Source organism: Andrographis paniculata, unplaced genomic scaffold (genome assembly GCF_009805555.1).
Source record: "Andrographis paniculata isolate CXL003 unplaced genomic scaffold, ASM980555v1 Contig55END, whole genome shotgun sequence".
In the NCBI taxonomy this organism is placed as follows: domain Eukaryota; kingdom Viridiplantae; phylum Streptophyta; class Magnoliopsida; order Lamiales; family Acanthaceae; genus Andrographis; species Andrographis paniculata.
Window position 1 is genome coordinate 755,586 of NW_026137590.1, and position 21,795 is coordinate 777,380.

Here is a 21,795-nt window from a genome sequence, read left to right on the forward strand (position 1 = left end):
AGTACGGTTTTCATAAATGTAAGTATGGGGAAAAAATTTTTTATTTTGGTATCAATTGATTTAAAATTAACTAATTTTGATTTTAATATAAAAAATTCACCGCTTAATTTTAATATAAACTATTTGAATCAATTTCAGTTTTATGGCCGTTGTTAAAATTCAGCACCTTGTGCTATTGGACAATATATAATATTGCTACAAACAACATAGTATATATGTTAATATAATATAAATATAACATATGAACAAAACGTGCATGCTATAGTCTCAACAACACACAGTATTACTATAGACAACACACCGTATTACTACAAACAAAAAATTATATATTTTAATATAATACAAATACAATACATGAACTAACAACACATGATATACTCTCATACAACACACATAAGTTGCTTTTAACACGTAACATATTTGTATACAATACACTTATTATTAAAAAACAACATATACCTTTATTATACATGACATGTGTTGTGTGTAATACTAATGTGTGTTGTTTACATATTTAACGTGTGTTGATGCAAAAACTCAGCATTGTTCAAATCAGCACCGTAACCATCCCCCAGTTTTATATTGAAAAAATCAGTGACGCGGACATAACGGTGTTGACTTATAGTCAATTTTGACTATATTTTGTTTTGAATATATTAACACGGCCTGTTTAAACACCGTCACGACATAATCTTAAGACCATACACAATCGTGTACTTTGATTGAGTTTGTGTTGATTGTAGTAACACGATTGTGTATGATTTTACACGACCGTATACAATTGTACACGATCATGTCTTATCTTAAGGCTATGTATCTTGATGATGTTTAAATATAATTGTGTATAACACGATCCGTATACCTCTTTTAATACATTAAGAAATTTGTCTTTTAAAAAGTATGGCCGCGTTAAAATAAATATGGTTGTGTATCTTTTTGTATAAGCCAAATTTACAATTAAATTTAAAGTTTTAAAATAATATAGTTAATTTTTAATATAAAAATCGAATAATCGAACTAGCCGAAATTTCTGAAAAAATGATTTCGTATTCTATTTGATTTCGGATACAAGTATTTTTGAATAGTCTTAAATTTAACTATGAATTATACTCTTCCGTACCGCAACATATGAACTCTTTTCATATTTTTATTCGTTTCATAAAAATATTTTCCTTTTATTTTTAGTAAATTTATTCATGTTAAACATACTTAATAAATATAAATTAATTTAATTTAATTTTTAACTCTACTCTCTCAAAATTCATATATTTTTATTCCATCTCAATAAATAAGTATTCTTATCTATATTTAAAACTTTTTTTTTATAAAATTAATTTTAAGTTTATTATAAATAAATAATTATATTTTTAAATTTATTTGTATTATATAAATTTTTAATATTTACAAAATAATATCTATATTATATATATTTTATTAAAATATAATACTAAAAATATTTAAAATATCAATAAAGTTACTCATAAAAAAATAAAAAAAAAATATTATGAGTTATTATTAATAAATTATTGATTTATCCTTCCTAAAATACCATATTTGGTAGTATATAATTCAGTATTACTATTAACTAATAGGGGACGAATCCAGGCCATCGACAGTTGGATCTGCATCCACCAACAGTGGGAATCCACTGGGACACGTGGTCCATGGACTCCCGATAGATAAACCCTGGCGTTTCTGCAAAGGCCCACATCCATGGGGCTGGCATATATCAAAAATTGATGTGGAAATTCAAAAGCGGTTCGGCGCTCGGCCATCCATGGAGAGACGTGAGCCGTGACGCCATTTGCACATCACACCACCAACACGACACACATGCATATACATACATACATACACATATATATATATATCTATCCCCACACGAGCAGTGATGATGACGTGTTCGCATTCGACGTCATTCCGTGCGTCGTCGTCTTTCGATTATATATTCTGAGTCCATCCTCGAAGTTTCCGCGCCGTTTCCACTCCGAACCCTATACGCGGTACGCCGAACGTTTTGGATTATGTATTACCTGCCCCATTCTTAATTTTGATGTTTTCTGCTGTATTGATGCTTAAGTTTCGGAGATTCTACGATACCCCCATTTCTGGACCTTGAATATTTTTAATTAGTTCGCCTTGTTGTTTAGTGATTATGTGCTCTGATTTAGGGTTATTTTAATGGAGCCACTAATGGCGTTATTTAATCATTGTTTTCGACCTTTCGTGTCTGTCGTCGCTTGTTTTACTCAATGGCTGCATTCTTCTTCCTTGTCCTGCTCATGTCACACTCCAAAACACAGTAAAAGTGAAATTGAGGTTCCGATTTAGTTTATTAGTATTTTTGATGCCAATTTGATGTTATGTTCCGTGAGATAAAAAATATAGTTGATAGAGATGCTTTTCCAAAATTAAATATTGCCAAAATAAAAAAAAATGTTTGAAATACATCATATATATATACACACACTGTAAGACGTAACATACTGTATGTAAGGTGTATGGCGTATTTCTCTTGATTTGTTTATCCATGATGCTGTATTGATTATATATATTTGCTTTTGCTAGTGTAAGAAATGAGACATTAGATATGGCTATAACTACTGAGATTTGATACCTGGTAGATCGTGGAAGAGCATACTATGATTGATTCCTCCTCAATTGACTGATATTATATATATATATATATATAGATGCATTTACGTCATCAAAAAATTTGCATCCTTCTGTCAAGCTATCAAGAATTGACTTTGTTCTCTCCCAAAATTGTTTGGGATCATATCAATTTTGGCTGTGATTGCTTTGTATCCATCTTGAGTTCTTGTTAGATTTCATATGCTCCACTCTTAATCTTGCAAGAAATTTATTCATGTGAAAACATTTTTGATAGTCTGTTTCCGAAAATCCAGAGTTGGGAAGGGCAGATATAGCAATTGAGAGAGGATGGTGTTGGGGAGTATATGGACTCTGTTCTGCGGGGACGATGACTCTGGATGTTGGACCGTCCACGGCACTTCTTGCCGTGCTGATCTGATGTTCTTGATGCATCCTTCTTCCTGCACCAATCATGTCGTGACAATTAGTTTCGATGTTGTGCTTTTTATCATGCTCTTGTTCACTGTTTTATCCAAGGCATCATCCAAATCATCGGTTTCGTCTCTAAGAAACAAATCAAGGCTGCAGATTGTATCAGCTATGTATAATGGCTTTCTTGGATTAGTTTATTTATTTATGGGAATCTGGATCTTGGAGGAGAAGTTGAGGAAATCGCGGGGTGTTTTGCCTATGCATTGGTGGATCCTATTCGTGCTTCATGGACTAATGTGGTTAGTCGTCGGGTTGCTTGTAAGCCTCAGGGGACAGTTTTATTCGAGAGCTCCATTGAGGTTGTTGTCGATTCTTGCATTCCTGTTTGCTGGAATAATGTGTGGATTCTCGGTTATTGCTGCTGTTCTTAGGAAGGAGATGTCGGTTAAGATTGTTACGGATGTTCTGTCATTCATAGGATCTACTGTCTTGATCCTATGCACTTACAAAGGTTTGAGATATGGAGGAGATGCAGGAAATGAAGATATTTACAATCCACTTCTTGGCAATGGCAATGGCAGAAGCAAAGAGTGTAAAGTTGCTACTGTGACTCCATTTTCGGGAGCAGGTTTCTTCAGTAGATACACATTTTGGTGGCTGAATCCATTGATGAGATTGGGGAAGGAGAAAACTCTTGAGGATGAAGATATGCCAAAGTTGCGGGAGGATGATCGAGCAGAGTCATGCTACGTGAAGTTTTTGGAGAAACATAGCGAACAAAGGGAGTCTAGTTCAACATCCCAGCCGTCAATCTTGAAGACGATATTTTTATGTCACTGGAAAGAGATATTCATGTCTGGTTTCTTCGCACTATTGAAGGTAATCACTGTTTCCGCAGGTCCTTTGCTGCTCAAAGCTTTCATCAATGTCGCTGAAGGCGAGGAGGATTTCGAATACGAAAAGTATGTATTGGTTATCACACTTTTCTGTACAAAAATGATCGAATCCATAGCTCAACGACAGTGGTACTTTCGAGCAAGACTACTCGGTCTTAAGATAAGATCTTTGCTCTCTGCAGCTGTCTACCGAAAACAGCTGCGATTATCTAATGCCGCTAAGCTGATTCACTCCAGCGGCGAAATCATGAACTATGTTACCGTGGATGCCTACAGAATCGGAGAGTTCCCTTTCTGGTTTCATCAGATATGGACGACGAGCATCCAGCTTTGTTTTGCAATTGCCATTCTCTTCCAGGCTGTTGGACTTGCTACGGTTGCATCTGTGACTGTGATAATCATCACTGTTCTGTGCAATATGCCGTTGGCGAAGCTACAGCATAAGTTTCAGAGCAAACTCATGGTGGCGCAGGACGAAAGATTGAAGGCCATGAGCGAGGCTCTTGTGAACATGAAGGTTTTGAAGTTATACGCGTGGGAGACTCACTTCCGGCGCGCTATAGAGAATCTGAGAAAGGTTGAAGATAAATGGCTGTCGGCTGTTCAGATCCGGAGGGCGTACAATTCTTTCCTTTTCTGGTCTTCCCCTGTGTTAGTCTCGGCAGCTACCTTCGGCGCTTGCTACTTCCTCGGCGTTCCATTGACTTCTAGCAATGTCTTTACATTTGTTGCGACGTTGCGCCTGGTTCAGGATCCTGTTAGAACTATCCCCGATGTCATTGGAGTGTTCATTCAAGCGAATGTCGCTTTTACTAGGATTGTGAAGTTTCTCGAGGCGCCCGAGCTGGAAACTGCAAATGTCCGGGGAAAGTCACTCGCAGATGATACTAATCACAGTGTCTGTTTCAAGTCGGCCAATCTTTCGTGGGACGGGAATCAATCAAAGCCAACACTACGAAACATTGATTTGGAAGTTAAACAAGGTGAAAAGATCGCAATTTGTGGCGAAGTAGGTTCAGGGAAGTCCACCCTCCTCGCGGCAATTCTTGGAGAGGTCCCGATAACCGAAGGAACTGTAAGTTAGATGGTCTTAACCTTTAATAATGTTCAGGTTTTACATATTGATTATTTTCAAGGTGATTTATTTTTGTAGGTTCAAGTACACGGGACCATTGCCTACGTCTCGCAATCTGCTTGGATTCAAACAGGGAGCATTCGAGAAAACATTCTGTTTGGTTCTGCCTTGGACAGCAAGAGGTATCACGATACGCTGGAGAGGTGTTCGCTGGTAAAGGATCTCGAGCTTCTGCCGTATGGTGATCTCACTGAGATAGGTGAAAGAGGAGTTAATCTCAGTGGCGGACAAAAACAACGAATCCAACTCGCCCGTGCTCTTTATAAAGATGCTGATATATACCTCTTGGATGATCCTTTTAGCGCTGTCGATGCACACACCGCCACAAGCTTGTTCAACGTTAGCATGATTCCATTTTTCCTCGGCTCTATGCTTGAGTTTCGCTCGTTGCTAATTGATTTTATGATTGGCGTTTGACAGGAATATGTTATGGCAGCCTTATCGCAGAAGACAGTCTTACTCGTTACTCATCAAGTCGATTTCCTTCCTGCATTCCATTCCATCTTGGTGAGTTTTCCTTGCGCATTTTCGAATATTACTTTCGCGTTCATATATCTTCTAACAAATATGAAATTTCGAACAGCTGATGTCCGATGGCGAGATTTTACATGCTGCACCTTACTCTGAATTGCTTGCATCTTGCCAAGAATTTCGGGATCTTGTCCATGCACACGAAGAGACTGCCGGTTCTGAAAGGCTTTCAGAAGTAGCTGCTTCTCAAAGGGGCAAAGCCTCGCCAAAAGAGATTCGGAAGACGTACGTAGAAAATGCTACGGCGCCGGGAGGCGAGCAGTTGATAAAGAAAGAAGAGAGGGATGTTGGGGATACAGGATTTAAGCCTTACATTCTCTACTTAAAGCAGAACAAAGGCTTTCTTATCTTCTCCGCGGCTGTTCTCAGTCACTTAACATTCGCCATCGGTCAGGTGATTCAAAATTCTTGGATGGCAGCGAATGTCGACGATCCGCGCGTACAGACGCTGAGGTTGATTCTTGTGTACTTGCTGATTGGCGTTGTGTCGACGCTATTTCTGATTGTTAGAACCGTGGCCACAGTCATGCTCGGAATGCAGGCGTCGAGAGCCTTGTTTTCGCAGCTACTGATATCTTTATTCCGAGCTCCAATGACATTTTACGACTCAACGCCTCTCGGGAGAATACTAAGCAGGGTAAGAACTCATTGCAGTTTTAATCCAACTCCACGCACGAAACTAACGTCGCGATTCCTGCAGGTCTCGGCAGATTTGAGCATCACTGATCTCGACATCCCCTTCAACTTCGTGTTCACAGCCGGATCGACTATAAATTGCTACACTAATCTCGCAGTGTTGGCTGTCATTACATGGCAAGTTTTATTCGTTTCTGTACCAATGATCTACGTTGCTATCCGCCTGCAGGTAACCTTCTTCGATGTAGATTGTTCTATGAGCTGAACTGCATATTCTTCATTATTGTATACACATAATCTGCTGCACATTTGCAGAAGTATTACTTCGCCTCGGCGAAAGAGTTGATGCGGATAAATGGGACGACAAAATCTTTCGTCGCAAACCATCTGGCTGAATCTGTGGCCGGGGTGATTACTATAAGAGCATTCAAAGAAGAAGACAGGTTCTTCGCCAAGAATCTGGAACTAGTCGACACGAATGGCAGCCCGTTCTTTCACTATTTTTCGGCAAATGAGTGGCTGATTCAGAGGCTAGAGACTCTTAGTGCTGTTGTTCTTTCCTTCGCCGGCCTATGCATGGTCTTGCTTCCTTCGGGAACATTCACCTCTGGTTTGTATCAATGCGCCGAGCAGCTAGATTGGTCTGTCGTGTGCTATTTTTTACTGTCGTGTAAGAACTGATCTCATTGTTGAATGTTGTTGCAGGATTTATCGGAATGGCTCTGTCCTACGGTCTCTCGCTCAACATGTCCCTTGTCTTCTCCATCAACAACCAGTGCATGCTCGCGAACTACATCATTTCAGTCGAAAGACTCGACCAGTACATGCACATCGAAAGCGAGGCGCCTGAAGTTATCGAGGAGAGTCGCCCCCCTGCCAACTGGCCGAGCGAGGGCAGAGTCGAAATAAAAAACTTGGAGGTAAAATGATACTAGTCTCTTGAACAATTTTCGACACCATATATGTTTGTACAGGACGGTTACGGTGCTTATTTTCCCCAATCAGTAGTAAGTCGATATAAAATAGACAGGCAATATATGTTTCTATTTAACACATATATTATTAAAGCATGTGTTGTTTTAGTTTATATCGTATGAATTTATTTTTTATCTTGAAATCAATAGTAACATTAGATGTACATGATTATATCATGTGGTGTCAGGTTACATGCTTGATTTTGTATCATGTTAATATAAATTGTGTTATTTATTTGTAGTTATATCGTGTATGCTGTTAGGTCTGTTAATTGTAGTGTCGTGTATGTTATTTGTTTGTTAGTGGTATACTGAATTATAAAATAATTCAGCACAACAGCCGTCATTTTTGTAACAATATGTTGGAACTAATAACACATTGTGAACCTTGAAACAGATAAGGTATCGACCCGATGCACCGCTTGTTCTATGCGGCATTACTTGCACGTTTGAAGGAGGCCACAAGATTGGCATTGTCGGAAGAACAGGCAGTGGGAAGACTACACTTATCGGCGTATTGTTCCGTTTGGTCGAGCCGGCCGGAGGGCAGATTCTGGTGGACGGTGTCGATATCACAAAAATCGGGCTTCATGACTTGAGGTCACGTTTTGGAATTATTCCTCAAGACCCGACTCTTTTCACCGGCTCTGTGAGGTACAACTTGGATCCATTGGGACAACATAGTGATGAGGATATATGGGAGGTAAAAAGGTGTTAAATTAAATTAAACTTTCACTGCTTTTAGTAAATTCTATCTATGCATAGATTGATGCCATGAAAAATATACCGACAGGTTCTGGGAAAGTGTCAACTAAAAGATGCTGTGCAAGAGAAAGAAGAGGGACTAGATTCACCAGGTAACTTTTCACCTTTAATATTTGGCATACATTTGGCTGGGTTTATTTGATATATATATATATATATATATTTTTTTTCCTGTATGCATTTCCTAACTAAATATCCATTTATTTTTTTAAGAATATACTATCTTCATCTTTTAACTAAGTATCCATTTATTTTTTTCTTTTCGAACTTTGAATATTTATATTATATTCATACGTTGTATAAATTAAAAGAAAAAAATAAAGATATTTCTATTAGTATTGTATAATACATATGCAATGACGAAAAAACAAATAGATACTTTGTTAAGGAACGAAAGAAATATATGTTCCTACAAAATACTCTCTCTGTCCGGAGTAATTATATCACTTTTTTTGTTGTCCGCTAAATTTATACATAATTCATTATAGTTATTCACCCATAGCTTTAAGACCACTATTTTTACAAATAATTACTAATTTGCTACTATTATTTTTATTTATCCTTGTATTCTTTTACTAACTCTTTAATAAATTTATGTAATACTCTATTTTACTTTTTACCTATCTTTGAAGGAATGTCACTTTGCATGACTATTAGCTCTTTTTTTAAATGTATGTAGTTCGTGATCGACCTTTGTTGAGTCAGATCTATTCGATCATTTTTTAGTATTTTTGTTTCGCTCGAGCCTTAACAAGTCTGAGTTTCCGAATAATTTGGCATGTATGTATAACTGCTCTAAATTCATAGATCAGGGTGAATGTTATGAGTGTGTTGTCTAGTATTTACTTATATATGTTGTTGGCTTTTATTATCGTAATTTTTAGAAATATTTACAGAGATTCGTATAGGAATAAAACACCAAGTAAATATAATATACACTTTATATTTTGCAGTTTTAGAAGACGGATCGAACTGGAGCATGGGGCAAAGGCAGTTGTTCTGTTTAGGGCGCGCATTATTGAGGAGAAGCAAGATTTTAATCCTGGACGAAGCGACTGCGTCAATAGACAATGCGACGGATATGATCCTGCAGAAGACGATCAGGACTGAATTTGCGGAATGCACTGTGATCACTGTGGCTCATAGAATACCGACGGTGATGGACTCCACGATGGTTCTTGCCATCAGCGACGGTAGGCTTAGGCTAGGCCTAATTATCGATCATTTATCTATACATACATTATTAATTTAACTATGATGGATTATCAGGCAAGGTGGTGGAATTCGACGAGCCGGGGAAGCTGATGAAGCGGGATGAGTCGTTGTTCGGGCAACTAGTGAAGGAGTATTGGTCTCACTACCAATCTGCAGAAGAATCTGCATATTAACTAACTTAAGGTAACCTTAAGGTTTAATTTAGATATTGGCAAAAAATGAAGGAATGAATGATCTAATATATCATCATGTAGTGTAATATTGTTTTGTGTAGTAAGTAAATGTGTGAAGGAAGGCTAATGTTCAATGAGCTCTCTCTCTCTCTCTCTCTCTATCTATTTAGGTTAGCAAGATAAGCTAATCATTTGTGGCAACTAAAACTTAAATATGTCAAATGTTTAAAACTTATAACCTTACAAACCCTAGTTCACTTCATATCATTATGTCCTTTCTTATAGAATGTGCTGTTGACTATATATTATCATAGGGGTGAGGGCCAGGTGTTTGTTTGTTTATGAATTTGATAGTTGGGTTGAAAGTTTTATATAGTAAAATTTTAAATTAAAATATTTATTTAATGTGTTTGAATACTGTGATATTTGAATATTATTAATTTTAATAATAATATATAAAAATTAAAATTGTGTATGGAAATGCATTTATATGTGTTGGCTTCTTTTGCACTTGTGTTTGGAGTTTTGAATATTGAAATTTTAAATTAAAATAATTATTTAATATTATATAAACATGGATTTAATTAAATATAAAATTTATTTTTAGTATAATAGTAAAATAAAATTATTTATCTTTAATTTGAAAAAAATTGGAAAACTTTTTATATAAATAATACTCTCTCCGTCGGGAGAAAGTATAATATTATCTCAAAGATTAACCTTTAATAAAAAAATATTATTCTATTTTTTTTATAATATCTACATAATTATTCATATTTCATTTTAAAAGTTATTTCAAATTAAAATATTAAATAAGAAAACATGGTAAATACGACAATTTAGGAAGATTATAATTAATAAATAATTTAAAAATAATTATTATATAATATTAATAATTATATATTAAGATAGAAAAATTATTTCTTAAATGCTAATATAAAGTTCAATCCAACAAATGCCAATATGTCATCATCATCAAAAGCCAAAGTTGTTATTCTCTCCATTCCATATGGATTCTAATTACATTCTCTTATCTCCATTAACACCATCGCCAAACATGAACTAACTCTATATAATGAAGGATTAATCCAATGGCAAAATAGAATAGAATATAATAGAATGAGAGATCAATGAAAGGGAGCTCGCCGGAGATGGGCTGTGGTTGCCGGAATCCGTTAACATCCAAACTAACCTTCAGGGCCCTCCAAGAATGGCGTTTTCGATATCCTCTCTACTCAATGCATAGCTAAACCTTCTTTCAATGTCTTTATCAAGATTTCCAGGCCCAACTTTGAGATACCTACATTTGTTATTACCACAAAAATCAACTCAAAATCGATACTTACATCCAATCCAGATTCTGAGCTAATCTAAATTTAGTACATCAATAGATCGAATACTCTAAATGAAGTTAATTTGTCGAAGCAACAACTCAATGGAGTTGCAAATGACTCTATTTACTTATGTTTTCAAACTCGTCTACGCACTATTCATCAAATGTATCATTTAAAAAAATATCACATCTAATACATATTTTTTAGTTAAAACATTACATCAATGAATCTATTTTTTATTCAAAACTTCACATACAACACCTGCATTAAACAACTATTTTCGATTCTAACTTTTTACATTTCTCAAACCAACCTAAAATTTTAAAATGTTTCCAAAACATATCTAAACGTAGCCTAGTAATATATATGTATCTTTCTATTTATGCCAACCCATTAATCTTTTTGCTCGTAGTTTAGTTTTATTTTCTTTAACACACAACAATCTCATCAAAATTTAAACCACAACCCAAAACTAAAATACAAAATCAAGACCATGTGTGTTTGGTTTGCATTTCAAATCCAAATCATCACTATTCAGCATACACCATTCTTGATAAAAATTCACTAGTTTCTTTTCCAAAATATTATATAAAAATATTATCTAAAACAAAATCAAATCAAAACCAAACAACCCAACTTAAACACTTCATTTATCGACATTGATTTTTCACGGAATAGCATTGTCAAATACTACTTTTTTACCTCTCACAGAGCATCAGCATCAAATATCCTAATATTTACTATTCCGAAATTTTCCAAATCTCCTAAACTTTCAAAACTTCTACATAGAATAGCCCAAATTAAGTAACCAAACTCCATAACATAAAGAGTTTGCTCAAATCTTAGAAGCTTGATTCAGCAACAATGGCGTCTACCAAAATTGAATCCAACACAATTTATAAGCACACAGTTTCATTCTAACAGGACAAAATTATTTATCCTCTGCAATCATCACTCATCAAACTGCCAATTTATATCCTCATACTGTTGAAAATTCTCTATGCAACTTTGTTCTTAATCAGCAATGCGAGTAACAGAAACCACAAATTTGAAACCCTAATTCACAAAATACCAAAAATGATCCAAACCACAAAAATCCAATCTCCAAATGCACAACAAACCTGATGTATAAATCAGTGACATCAAGTGAAAGCTGGGCATGCCAATTAGGCTTCTCGACGAACCAAACAGCCCTATCGTCTCTGCTCTGGTAAAACCCTAAATTCCTAAGCCACGCCTCCACACAAGGCAAACTGTGCGAATACAACGGCTTCTTTTTGTCTGGTAATTTCTGCAACCATTCGTCCTCAGCTTCTGAAACGCCCGATTCTTCCCCGGAAGAATTTAGACTGAACAGAGTTGTTCTAGAATTTGCGATTGAGGTGTATAATTGGAGCCAGGATGAAGAATTTCTAAACGCGGAATGGTTGCCAGGGGATAATAGTTTTGGAATGAATATCCGTGGATGTGAAAGAATCGAAAACTTGAAGGCCGTGGATATGGCGGGCATCTTTTGATCTTTCCTTTCCACCTTTTTTCTGCAGTTAGAAGTTTTTCTCTGCAGTTAGAAATTTTCTAAGCTTCCCATGGACGGAGTGGGAATTTGGAGAAGATGAAGATAAGAGTTCAGTACGTCGTCGTTTTGGAGGGTTACTCTCATAACCGTTGCGCACGTGACAATCCTTCCAGACACGTGCTTTCTTTCGTTTTCTTTTGAAAAAATATTATTCTTTCAGTCCAATAAAACTAGTAGGGTTTGTTTCTTGCCCAAAATTTTAGATTTTTATTATTTTGACTTTATAGTTTCTTGAAAAAATTGTTTTTTCTTTTATAAAATACTTTGTCCTCTCGGGTCATATTTAATTTTTATGTCATTATATTTAATTTTAAAAATATTTTTATATTTGTATAATTTTTTATACAAATATTTTTTTATTAATATTATAAGACACTAATTGAGTGATTTTTTTATAATTTTTTTTAATATTATATTTTAATATAATATTCGTCCAGCTACAAAATATACATATTTTTATTTTGAGACGTTCAATTATAAAGTAATCATTTCATTAAATACCCAACTTTTTTTCACAAATACCTTTACTTTACATCACATCCTTACTTTTATATCAAAAAGTAAAAGCAAAAATGTCGTTACACTACTTTTACCTTTCCATTATAATTAAAATATTATTATTTTTTAAATTTGACGCCAAAAATAAATGTATACTTCTTTGATGAAGTAATTAATATGCAAAAATCAATATGTAAAAATAAATGTAACTTTAGAATCGAATGGAAATAGTATCTCATTATAATATTACTTATAATACTAAATCTAATTAAAAAATTTAAAATTATAATATAAAAGATTATATAAATGATATAAAAGTAACAAGTGTGTACTTTTTTTAAAATACGTTCAAAAAAAATTTAAAACGAAACCAGGAAGAAAATATGCTACAAGTCTATAACTGAGACTATTTTGAAGAAATCATCCTGATTTGGAATTATTTTTATTTTTTCTATTTTCTCTTCAGATTATTTAAAAATATATTTTGGCCCGCCTGTTCTGATTTTCTTTTTTGCCGTTTCCCGCGCACGACTTTATCGTGAGCCCCCGCGGCGCATAATAGCAACCCACTTTTCCTCAAATCTAACCTCTCTCCGGCGGGTTTGAATCTCTGGAGTTACGCAACGCCGCCATCGACAGAACTTTTCTCCAATGCCGCCGGTGAGTCCACCGCTGCCGGACTTCTCCAGAACCAAACGCTTAGTTCTACTCGTGGATCTGTATCCATTCCTCACTCTCCAAGACCCTACACCCTACCTCCGGGCTGTCACCGCCGTCGCCTCCCGGCTGCTCCGCTTCCCTCCGATATCGGAATCTCTCTCCGCCTACAAATTATTTTTCTCATCGCTATCTCCTATTCGCTCCGCCGCTGTTCTCCCACCGCAATTTTCCCTCTCTTCCCTTTCATTTAACCGTCCCTCCCAAACCCTAGATTCCCTCTGCAATAGCTTGAATTCGATTAGCAGCGTCGCTGATTGGCCAAATTCGCGATCCTGTCCACGTGCTTCTTACACGGCGAGCTCGTTGCTTCAATTAATACACAGCAGCGCTTGGGACAAAGAGGATTCCAATCTTCCAGGTGAGGAGAATGGCGATTTTTTTAAAATACCATCCAATTTGGTCTTTCTGATTTCGCCTATTAGTTCATCTGTTAATTCTTTGGCTGATTATTTGGAGTTTCGAGAGTTTGATGAAGTGTTCAGTTGTGTGAATGATGCATTTGTTGCAAGGGATATTCATCTCTGTTTTATCGATATCAAGATTGAAGAACAGAAAATCAAATGTATGGATGAGAAGAATAGAAACTCTGGCATCGAATTAAACTGTTTGAAGGAAGATCTTAGGAAATTCGGTTGGGGATTTTGTTCTAGTGATGTGATTGTTTTGGGATCAGCACTATTACCTTTATGTTTAATTTATCCGAAAATTGGGATGTCCTTCGACATTCATAGTTTCGGCGATTTTCATCATAGAGGAGAATTGAGCCTTGAGATATTGGATGTGAACTCAAAGCCATTAGAATGCAAGTGCTGCGATCTCGAGTTCTTGAGCATGTCAGGTTCGTCTAGTAGTATCAAGAATGATGACATTTTGAATGCATCGGCGCATGGAGATTCACAGAGTTCATACTTCGGACGATCATTTTGGGCTGATTTAGGCAAAGAAAATGCTAAGCTTCTTGTTAAATCTATTTATAGATACGAGCAGTGTGGAAAGATTGGAGGCTCGAGGGAGACAGTTTTAGTGCGCGAACCCTTTCATGAGTCGGGGAAGAACACAAAGAAGAGTGATGGTAACATTTTGGCCAATAGGGTTCTTGAAATTCTGCAGGGAGAAATGGGTGGAGTGAGCTCTAATGATCAACTGCCAATATGGCAAATATTTTTGAGCTTTCTTCATGTGAAAGGCTATTGGGCAATGGTCGCACTCTCCGGTAAGAATGGGGATACAGTCACAGGTTGTCTGAAGCCTTTCACGACTCATCTTGCCCTCATCGACATCCTGGATGCTGATGCTGGTTGTGTTTCGATTGGAGATGAATTGGGATCTAAATTCTCCAAGATAGATGATGATAAAATTCGTGATACATGTGATGCGGGCATGATTGATTCGAACAGTTGTTTTGGTTCACAAACTGATACCTCAACTTCCGGGAATTGTGAGCCGCATAGAGATAGAAAAATGACGAAGAGCCAAAGGCGATTGTATCAGGAAATGACATGGAGTTCCTTCTGCAAGGCGGCCTTTGGTGGGACTAATTTTGATTTGTTTGAGCTTTATATGGCCCGATACTATGAAAAATCGAAGAAGCTAAAGTTTCTTAAATGCTGGATGAAACAAATTGGTAGTGCCAATTCACATTGCTTGAAAACGTCGCCTGGAACCAAGTTTGAGGTAACATCCTCTTCTAATGCTTCACCTTGGAAGCCATCTCCGGCGAAAGATGGAGCTATGCCGATTGCAAAACCAGAGACAGCCGAGACCTTTTTCAACAATCTATCTGAAAGAATCCAACAGGGTTTAACTTCTGGAAAGGATTTGCAGAATCTGGCAGAGCGGGTCGTCAAGTCTTCAATTCATTGGCTACAACATAAGTTCAACACTCAAAATAATTGTGAAGATCAACAGCTGAAGGAAAATCCCGATGGCTCTGATATTGAATATGTAATCGACAAATTAGCCAAGATTCTGCTGAAGACACCTAAGGAAATGAAGAAGATACACCAAGATTTCGATCCCTGTTCATCGTCAGAGAACATAGTTAGAGAGTATCCTTCTGTTTACTTTTCCATTACAATAGCAGTGTTCATGTTATATCTTTCTTTCCAGAATTTCCCTAACATGATTTAGATATGAGTTCCAGATTTTACTCCGAATGGAGATTATGCAATCGGATCTTTCAGCAGTAACGGCGGAATCTAGAAAACAGAAGATGCTGAAGCAGATATGTGCTCTGTTAGAGATCGTTCAGTACCTTGTTGCTGGAGGATTTCAAGGTCCGATCAGCCTATACGACTATGTCGAACGAACTATAAAAGCAAGGTTATACTCAATTATGTTATCCATGTTCTCCTTTGATATGATTTGTAGATAAAGATCATATTTTTCTTGGTGCAATGTCCTCTAAATTCATATGGCAGCCGACATTTCTAACTATTGGTAGATAAACATAGCTCCATTTATACCAAAAGTTATGGAATTTTGAAAATTTTGAGAAAATAAAAAGTTAGTATATGATGTTATGATTTGTTGTGAAAGAAAAAGTACATTTGATATGATTATTTTTTTTAAAAGAAAAGGTAAAATTGCTCATTACTTCCTGTAGTTTCAAAATTCCTGTGTTTTCAAAATTCAGTGTAAATCTCTTTGTACTCTAAAAATTGCATGATACACTTTCAAAAACGTTGCATGAAACTCTGCTGACATAAAACTTCCCTTGTGTGATGAGAAGATAATTTTCTATATGTATTTTTTTGCATGACGGGGTTTCATGCAATATTTTGTAAAGTATAAGGGGTTGCCATGCAAATTTTAAAGTAAAATAGAGATTTACACTGGGTTTCGAAACCGCAGAAGGGATTTCATGTAACCTTTTTAAAAGTATAAAGGGGCGTCATGCAATTTTTAAAATAAAGATAAATTTACGCTGAGTTTCAAAACCACAAAGAAGTTATGGACAATTTTGTCTTTAAAAAAATTATTGTAGATGAATAGAGCCAAAAGTTTCAAAACTATAGAGTCATATAATCTCTTAGGAAGAGGAAATTCTAACACCATATTTATCCAGGTATTCAGCCAAGCTTGAAGATATTGTGGAAAAGATTTACGCGAAAATGGATTTGCTGCCATTCGGTGATGAGGACGAAGCTCCAAGCCACCTCTTCAACAGTGAGGATAGCAACCAATCGTGGAGGGACAAGCCAGACAAAACTGAGAGGCGTGATGCCGGCATAAGCCAATCAGTCTCAACCGAAGGCGATTCCTCTCATCCAATCGCCAATCCTTTGAATAACTCCGAAAGGATCGGAGAAGATGAGCATGCCATGATCCTAAATGAAGCCCGGGAGAGGAGAGAAAGGGCCAGAAGAACTGCACGATTTGTCAGCAAGGCGCGTGATCTTCAAAGAGTGTGGGCGCCAAAACATTCAAAAATGTCGAAAGGTAAGCACGACTCTCTTACTAATAAATCTAAAAGGAATAAGAATAGGCTACCAACATCTAGTTATAGCGTGGTATGCGAAACACCTATGTCGGGAAATAAACGATCTAGATTGGCAATAGGTGAGACACAAAATGATTCTGGAAAATCGCCGTTTCCTGTTTCTAGAGCTCTGTTTCAAGATAGTTAAAAAACGTCCATCTTTTGCTTAATCTAAAAAGCTTTAATTCATAACTTGAATAGAATAGAATAGAATCACATCTTAGTATTGTTATTATTAATATTATTGTTCTTGCCATTTTTATTCTTTAGATTGAACTCTGATCATATGAACAAATGCTTACATGATTCATTTTCTGTATAACTTTAAATCCCACTTTGTCTCTTCTTGTAGTGTGAAGTTTTTATTGCCAATATTTATCACATTTGTTTAGGAGTTGCTTTGATTTTAGGCTCTTAGATTATCCCCGCGATGGAATCAAAATCTTTGTAGCTTTTTATTGTCTTATCAGCCAAGTGTTTTTTGCCACATAAAATTTGCCGAAAAAGAAACTCGGTGGATTCATTATTATTATTATTATTATTATTATTATTATTAAAAATGCTATGTATTTTATTTATTGTATCCATGACTTTTGAAAATAAACAAATTTTGCATAATTTATAGATAAATAACCAATCAATATATTTATTTTATATATTTTTACTAATAAAAGGTTATATTAAATATTTCACAATATTTATTTTTATTCACTATAGGGTCATTTGTATGATAATAATTTGATTCATATTTGTTATTTTTGGACAAAAGGGTATATTATGTAGAGTTTATTCTAATACATAGAGGTTTTATATGTGTATTATGTAATTTATCCTTAAGGATTTATTTGGTTTGTGTTAGTTTAGGTTTTTATTCGAAAAATAATACTTCATCCATTCTATATACGGTAATTTTCGACATAGAGATTTAGGTGGATAGGATTAAATAGAATAAATAGGAAATTGGGAGATGTGATGAAAAAGTATATTTATTTTTTTTATTTGTGTAATGGAATAAAGTATTGTTAATTATTTTTTATTTTATTAATATTAGGTTACAGATCTTAATAGTAAAAAAGATTGGTTGGAAACATAAATCAAACAAACCCTAATTCCTAATTCATGAGATAGAGTGGAATATTTTGGGGAATATTACCTGTAATATCCGTTATATAAAGTGCAGTGCAGAGAGCTGCCCCCTTTTATTTGTCTCCCTGTTTTTAGATGATGTGTAGAGTATAATATTGGCCTACCAAAATTTGAATGTTAAATTCTTTTCTTTTTTTAAAAAAATTTTGTTATTCCCTTTGATGTGTTATTAAGGCATTGGGTAGTAATTTTTTTTGTCTTTTTGTCTGAAATATGAGAATACAAATGCCATGAGGTGATTGAACATGTCCATCAAATTTACCCATGAAAGAAACTAAAGTGGAAATTCTTTTTTTTTTTTTTTTTAATGATATAAAAATCTACAGCAGCTACCCGAAAGTGCACAATTGGAATTGGATTTGTGATCCCTTTTATTGTATCCTTCTTTGTCTATTCGTCATGTTAATAATGAGTGGATTTTTATTTTTTTAGAGGTTTTTAAATATTTGATTTGATATTATAAAAATATAATATTATCTAGTATTTTTTTGTCTGATTTACTATAAGTACAAAAATTGTGTAATTAATAAATAGTTAAAAAATATATTAGTACAGATAATTATTATATAATATAAATAATTAAATGGGACGGAATCACAGGAATTTTTTTTGGTGAAATTTAAATAGTAAAATTTGAAAATAAATAAATAAATATTATTTTCTTATTAGAACATAGTTGATACTTTTATTAGGGATACAATATTTTTTTTAAAAAATAATATTTAATTAATTAATAATAGTGAATTATGATATTTCATTATGCAGAGATTAAAATTTCTATTATATAAGTAAATAGTATTTTTATTTGTTTATAATTGACATAAATTAATTTAAAAAAGGGTGAAATCTTAAATAAAAATAAAAATATTTATTTTTTTGAAATATATAAATAAGAGGTTTTAAATGGGTCTTATACAATGTTATATGTTATGTAATAAATTAAATTAATTTATATTTATTAAGTATATTTTAATTTAGTAAATTTTACGCAAAAAATATAAAGTTAGTCAATTATTATTGGATAAAGGAAAAAATAGTGTCAAATATAATGAGACAGGGAGTATATATGTTTAAAAGTCTTTATATTATTTATATTGGTATTTTTTAAAAAAATATATATTAATTTTATCCGTATGCAAGATATATATTTATCTTCTGCGTCATTTTATTTAAATATTCTATTTTATTTTATTTTATTTTTATTACGTTTTGATATTTTTAATCTTTTATTTTACATATATAATAATATATTTGTAATTTAAATAAAAAAATAAAAATATTTTAATTATAGCGTGCTTTTTAATTAAAATAATAAAAATAATAATATTTTAAATAAAATGAACTAAAATAAAATAATAATAATAATGATGATAATTTGAAAAAAAAAATGTATATGTAAAATAAAAAAAAATTATGAACAGTGTAGGGACATTCTCACATACAACTATAGCCTTATTTTCTGTACGTGCACTGTATAAAATCAAAGGTAGGGCCCACTGACGCACCATCAACGGTGACGAGCCGCTCAGTTATGATTTCATATACGACGTCAGCATATTGTGAAGCTGCAATCACATGCGACCACCCCCGTGCTTCTTACCCTGTGCCTGCACCCTAATTAATAATCCTAATTGAAAATTAATATTGGTGTGTTTGTTTTGGATTCACTCTTTAATTATTTTTCAATAAAAAATATACTTTTAATTATCTTTTTTGAAAATTTACTAGTCTATATTATATAAATAATTGTATCTCAAACTTAAAGGAATTATCATATACAAAAAATAGTATAATATGAATATATTTTTATAATATAATATATTCAAAACACCACTCAAGGCTAAGAGTAGTGTTTTGAATATATTATATTATATTATATTATACTCCCTCTGTCTAAGCTAAAAGCATATATTTATTTTTGGCGCGGAGATTAAGAAATAATTGTATTTTAATTATAGTGTGTAGGTAAAAGTAGTAAAATAACATTTTTGTCCTTATTTTTTTGGTATAAAAGTAATAATGTGATGTAAAATAGAGGTATTTATGGGAAAAATAGGGTATTTAATAAAATAGTTACTTTGTAATTTAATTGGACGTCCCAAAATAAAAATACGTATACTTTGGACGGAGGGAATACAATTTTATTTTAAATTATACTTTATGTATCTCGTCACAGGTGATCAATTTTTTTTTATGAATCTCATAAGAGATTGATCAAATTCTATTTTTAGTAAATTTACTCATCTTAAATATATTCTAATAAATACAAATCAATTTAATTGAATTCTTAATATTTTATAAATATGACCTATTCAAAACCCAATTATTTATATATATCTTCAATAGACAATATTTTTATTTATATTTAAAATTTTAAATTTTTTTTATAAAATTAGTTCTAATTTAAATAATATCCTATGGTATATATTTTATTGACATATAATATTAAAAATATTTAAAATACTAATGATATTACTCATATAAAAAATAATAAATAATAGCATCACTTATATTAATAACTTACTAACGTAACTTAAAATACTGTGTGTCTAACAGAAGTGGACATCTGATGCGGAAATGATAAAATATTTGATTTTATATTATATATAAGATAACCAAACGCATCATATATATATTTTACTAAAATAGGAGTATTATATTTTTCGCGATAGTTACTCACTCCGTCCTTTTTTAAAGGGGCACTTTGGAATTTTGTAATAAATTAAAAAAATATATTATTTTATTGGTTAGTGAAAATATGTAAGAGCTTTTAACATTGTCATTTAACTTTAGGTAAAAATAAGTTTATGTGTAATAGTAGTATATTTATAATTTAAATAAAGATCATACTCCCTCGTCCGCTTACAAAGTTTATATGTTTCTATTTAGGGATGTCCAATTACAAAATTTATATTTCATTAAATACTCTATTTTTTTCCACAAATATCTTTACTTTACATCACATCATTACTTTTACACAAAAAAAGTAAGGGCAAAAATATCATTACATTACTTTTAACTATTTACTATAATTAAAATACTATTATTTTTTAAATACGACGCCAAATATAAATGTAACCACTGTAAATGGACGGAAGGAGTATTTTGATATTGGTGTATGATTATTTGATTAAAATTAGAACACACCAAGTATTATTTTTACATTTTGTTTTGTTTTGTTTTATTAAAATTTAAATAGTAAAATGGAAAGTACATAATATAACATTTATTATGAATTTATTACTTTCCTCGTATAAATAAATATTGTAATATTATAAATTGTGTATAATAATACTAAAATATTATCATGATATTCTAGGCTTTCTTTTTTTTTTTTAGTTTTAAAATTTCTAAAAATAGTAGTAATAGATGAGTATTGGATGTAATTTTGTCTAGAAGGAAATAATACTTCCTCCGTCCCCAAATGTTATCATTTGATTTTTACATTATTGTACTTAATATTAAAAATATTATTATATTTGAATAATTTATTTCACAAATATTCTTATATATATTATAAAAAATTAATAAATATATTTTTATTTTCTTTTATTAAATTGTACTACGTATTGATATTATAATTAATATTTAAAGATTAATACTCAAAAAATCAATGATAATCTTTTTGCGGGACAGAAGGAATAAATATTTTTTAAAAAGTGATAATGAATAATATTCAATTTTCAAA

The 21,795-nt window shown here is 33.1% G+C and overlaps 3 protein-coding genes across 3 annotated transcripts; 2 read left to right on the top strand and 1 right to left on the bottom strand.

The window, feature by feature from the left end:
• Positions 1–1,798: 1,798 nt before the first annotated feature.
• Positions 1,799–9,489, top strand: LOC127256263 (ABC transporter C family member 10). Its single transcript, XM_051282167.1, has 12 exons — positions 1,799–2,003; positions 2,910–4,998; positions 5,077–5,397; positions 5,479–5,565; positions 5,642–6,226; positions 6,290–6,454; positions 6,541–6,835; positions 6,931–7,145; positions 7,597–7,902; positions 7,993–8,056; positions 8,918–9,157; positions 9,234–9,489. The coding sequence occupies exons 2-12, from the start codon at positions 2,944–2,946 to the stop codon at positions 9,350–9,352; spliced, it is 4,452 nt and encodes a 1,483-aa protein (XP_051138124.1). The 5' UTR covers positions 1,799–2,003; positions 2,910–2,943; the 3' UTR covers positions 9,353–9,489.
• Positions 9,490–10,275: 786 nt separating this feature from the next.
• Positions 10,276–12,309, bottom strand: LOC127256139 (uncharacterized). The gene is made up of 2 exons (XM_051281985.1): positions 11,808–12,309; positions 10,276–10,652 (listed from the first exon to the last, which is right to left on the bottom strand). Exons 1-2 carry the CDS (start codon positions 12,194–12,196, stop codon positions 10,547–10,549), a joined length of 495 nt encoding a protein of 164 aa, XP_051137942.1. The 5' UTR covers positions 12,197–12,309; the 3' UTR covers positions 10,276–10,546.
• Positions 12,310–13,118: 809 nt separating this feature from the next.
• LOC127256109 (uncharacterized) lies at positions 13,119–17,342 on the top strand. The gene is made up of 3 exons (XM_051281944.1): positions 13,119–15,528; positions 15,611–15,802; positions 16,548–17,342. Exons 1-3 carry the CDS (start codon positions 13,412–13,414, stop codon positions 17,107–17,109), a joined length of 2,871 nt encoding a protein of 956 aa, XP_051137901.1. The 5' UTR covers positions 13,119–13,411; the 3' UTR covers positions 17,110–17,342.
• Positions 17,343–21,795: the final 4,453 nt, after the last annotated feature.

What these genes read in the sequence shown, in the direction of transcription:
- LOC127256139 (XM_051281985.1), bottom strand. Translation starts at nt 12,196, where the DNA reads ATGCCCGCCATATCCACGGCCTTCAAGTTTTCGATTCTTTCACATCCA. An exon ending in GTCACTGATTTATACATCAG is followed by an intron (nt 10,653 to 11,807) that starts GTTTGTTGTGCA and finishes TAACAAATGTAG; the next exon opens with GTATCTCAAAGTTGGGCCTG.
- LOC127256109 (XM_051281944.1), top strand. Translation starts at nt 13,412, where the DNA reads ATGCCGCCGGTGAGTCCACCGCTGCCGGACTTCTCCAGAACCAAACGC. An exon ending in TCAGAGAACATAGTTAGAGA is followed by an intron (nt 15,529 to 15,610) that starts GTATCCTTCTGT and finishes AACATGATTTAG; the next exon opens with ATATGAGTTCCAGATTTTAC. An exon ending in GAACGAACTATAAAAGCAAG is followed by an intron (nt 15,803 to 16,547) that starts GTTATACTCAAT and finishes ATATTTATCCAG; the next exon opens with GTATTCAGCCAAGCTTGAAG.
- LOC127256263 (XM_051282167.1), top strand. Translation starts at nt 2,944, where the DNA reads ATGGTGTTGGGGAGTATATGGACTCTGTTCTGCGGGGACGATGACTCT. An exon ending in TTCGGGAACATTCACCTCTG is followed by an intron (nt 6,836 to 6,930) that starts GTTTGTATCAAT and finishes ATGTTGTTGCAG; the next exon opens with GATTTATCGGAATGGCTCTG. An exon ending in GTGATGAGGATATATGGGAG is followed by an intron (nt 7,903 to 7,992) that starts GTAAAAAGGTGT and finishes ATATACCGACAG; the next exon opens with GTTCTGGGAAAGTGTCAACT.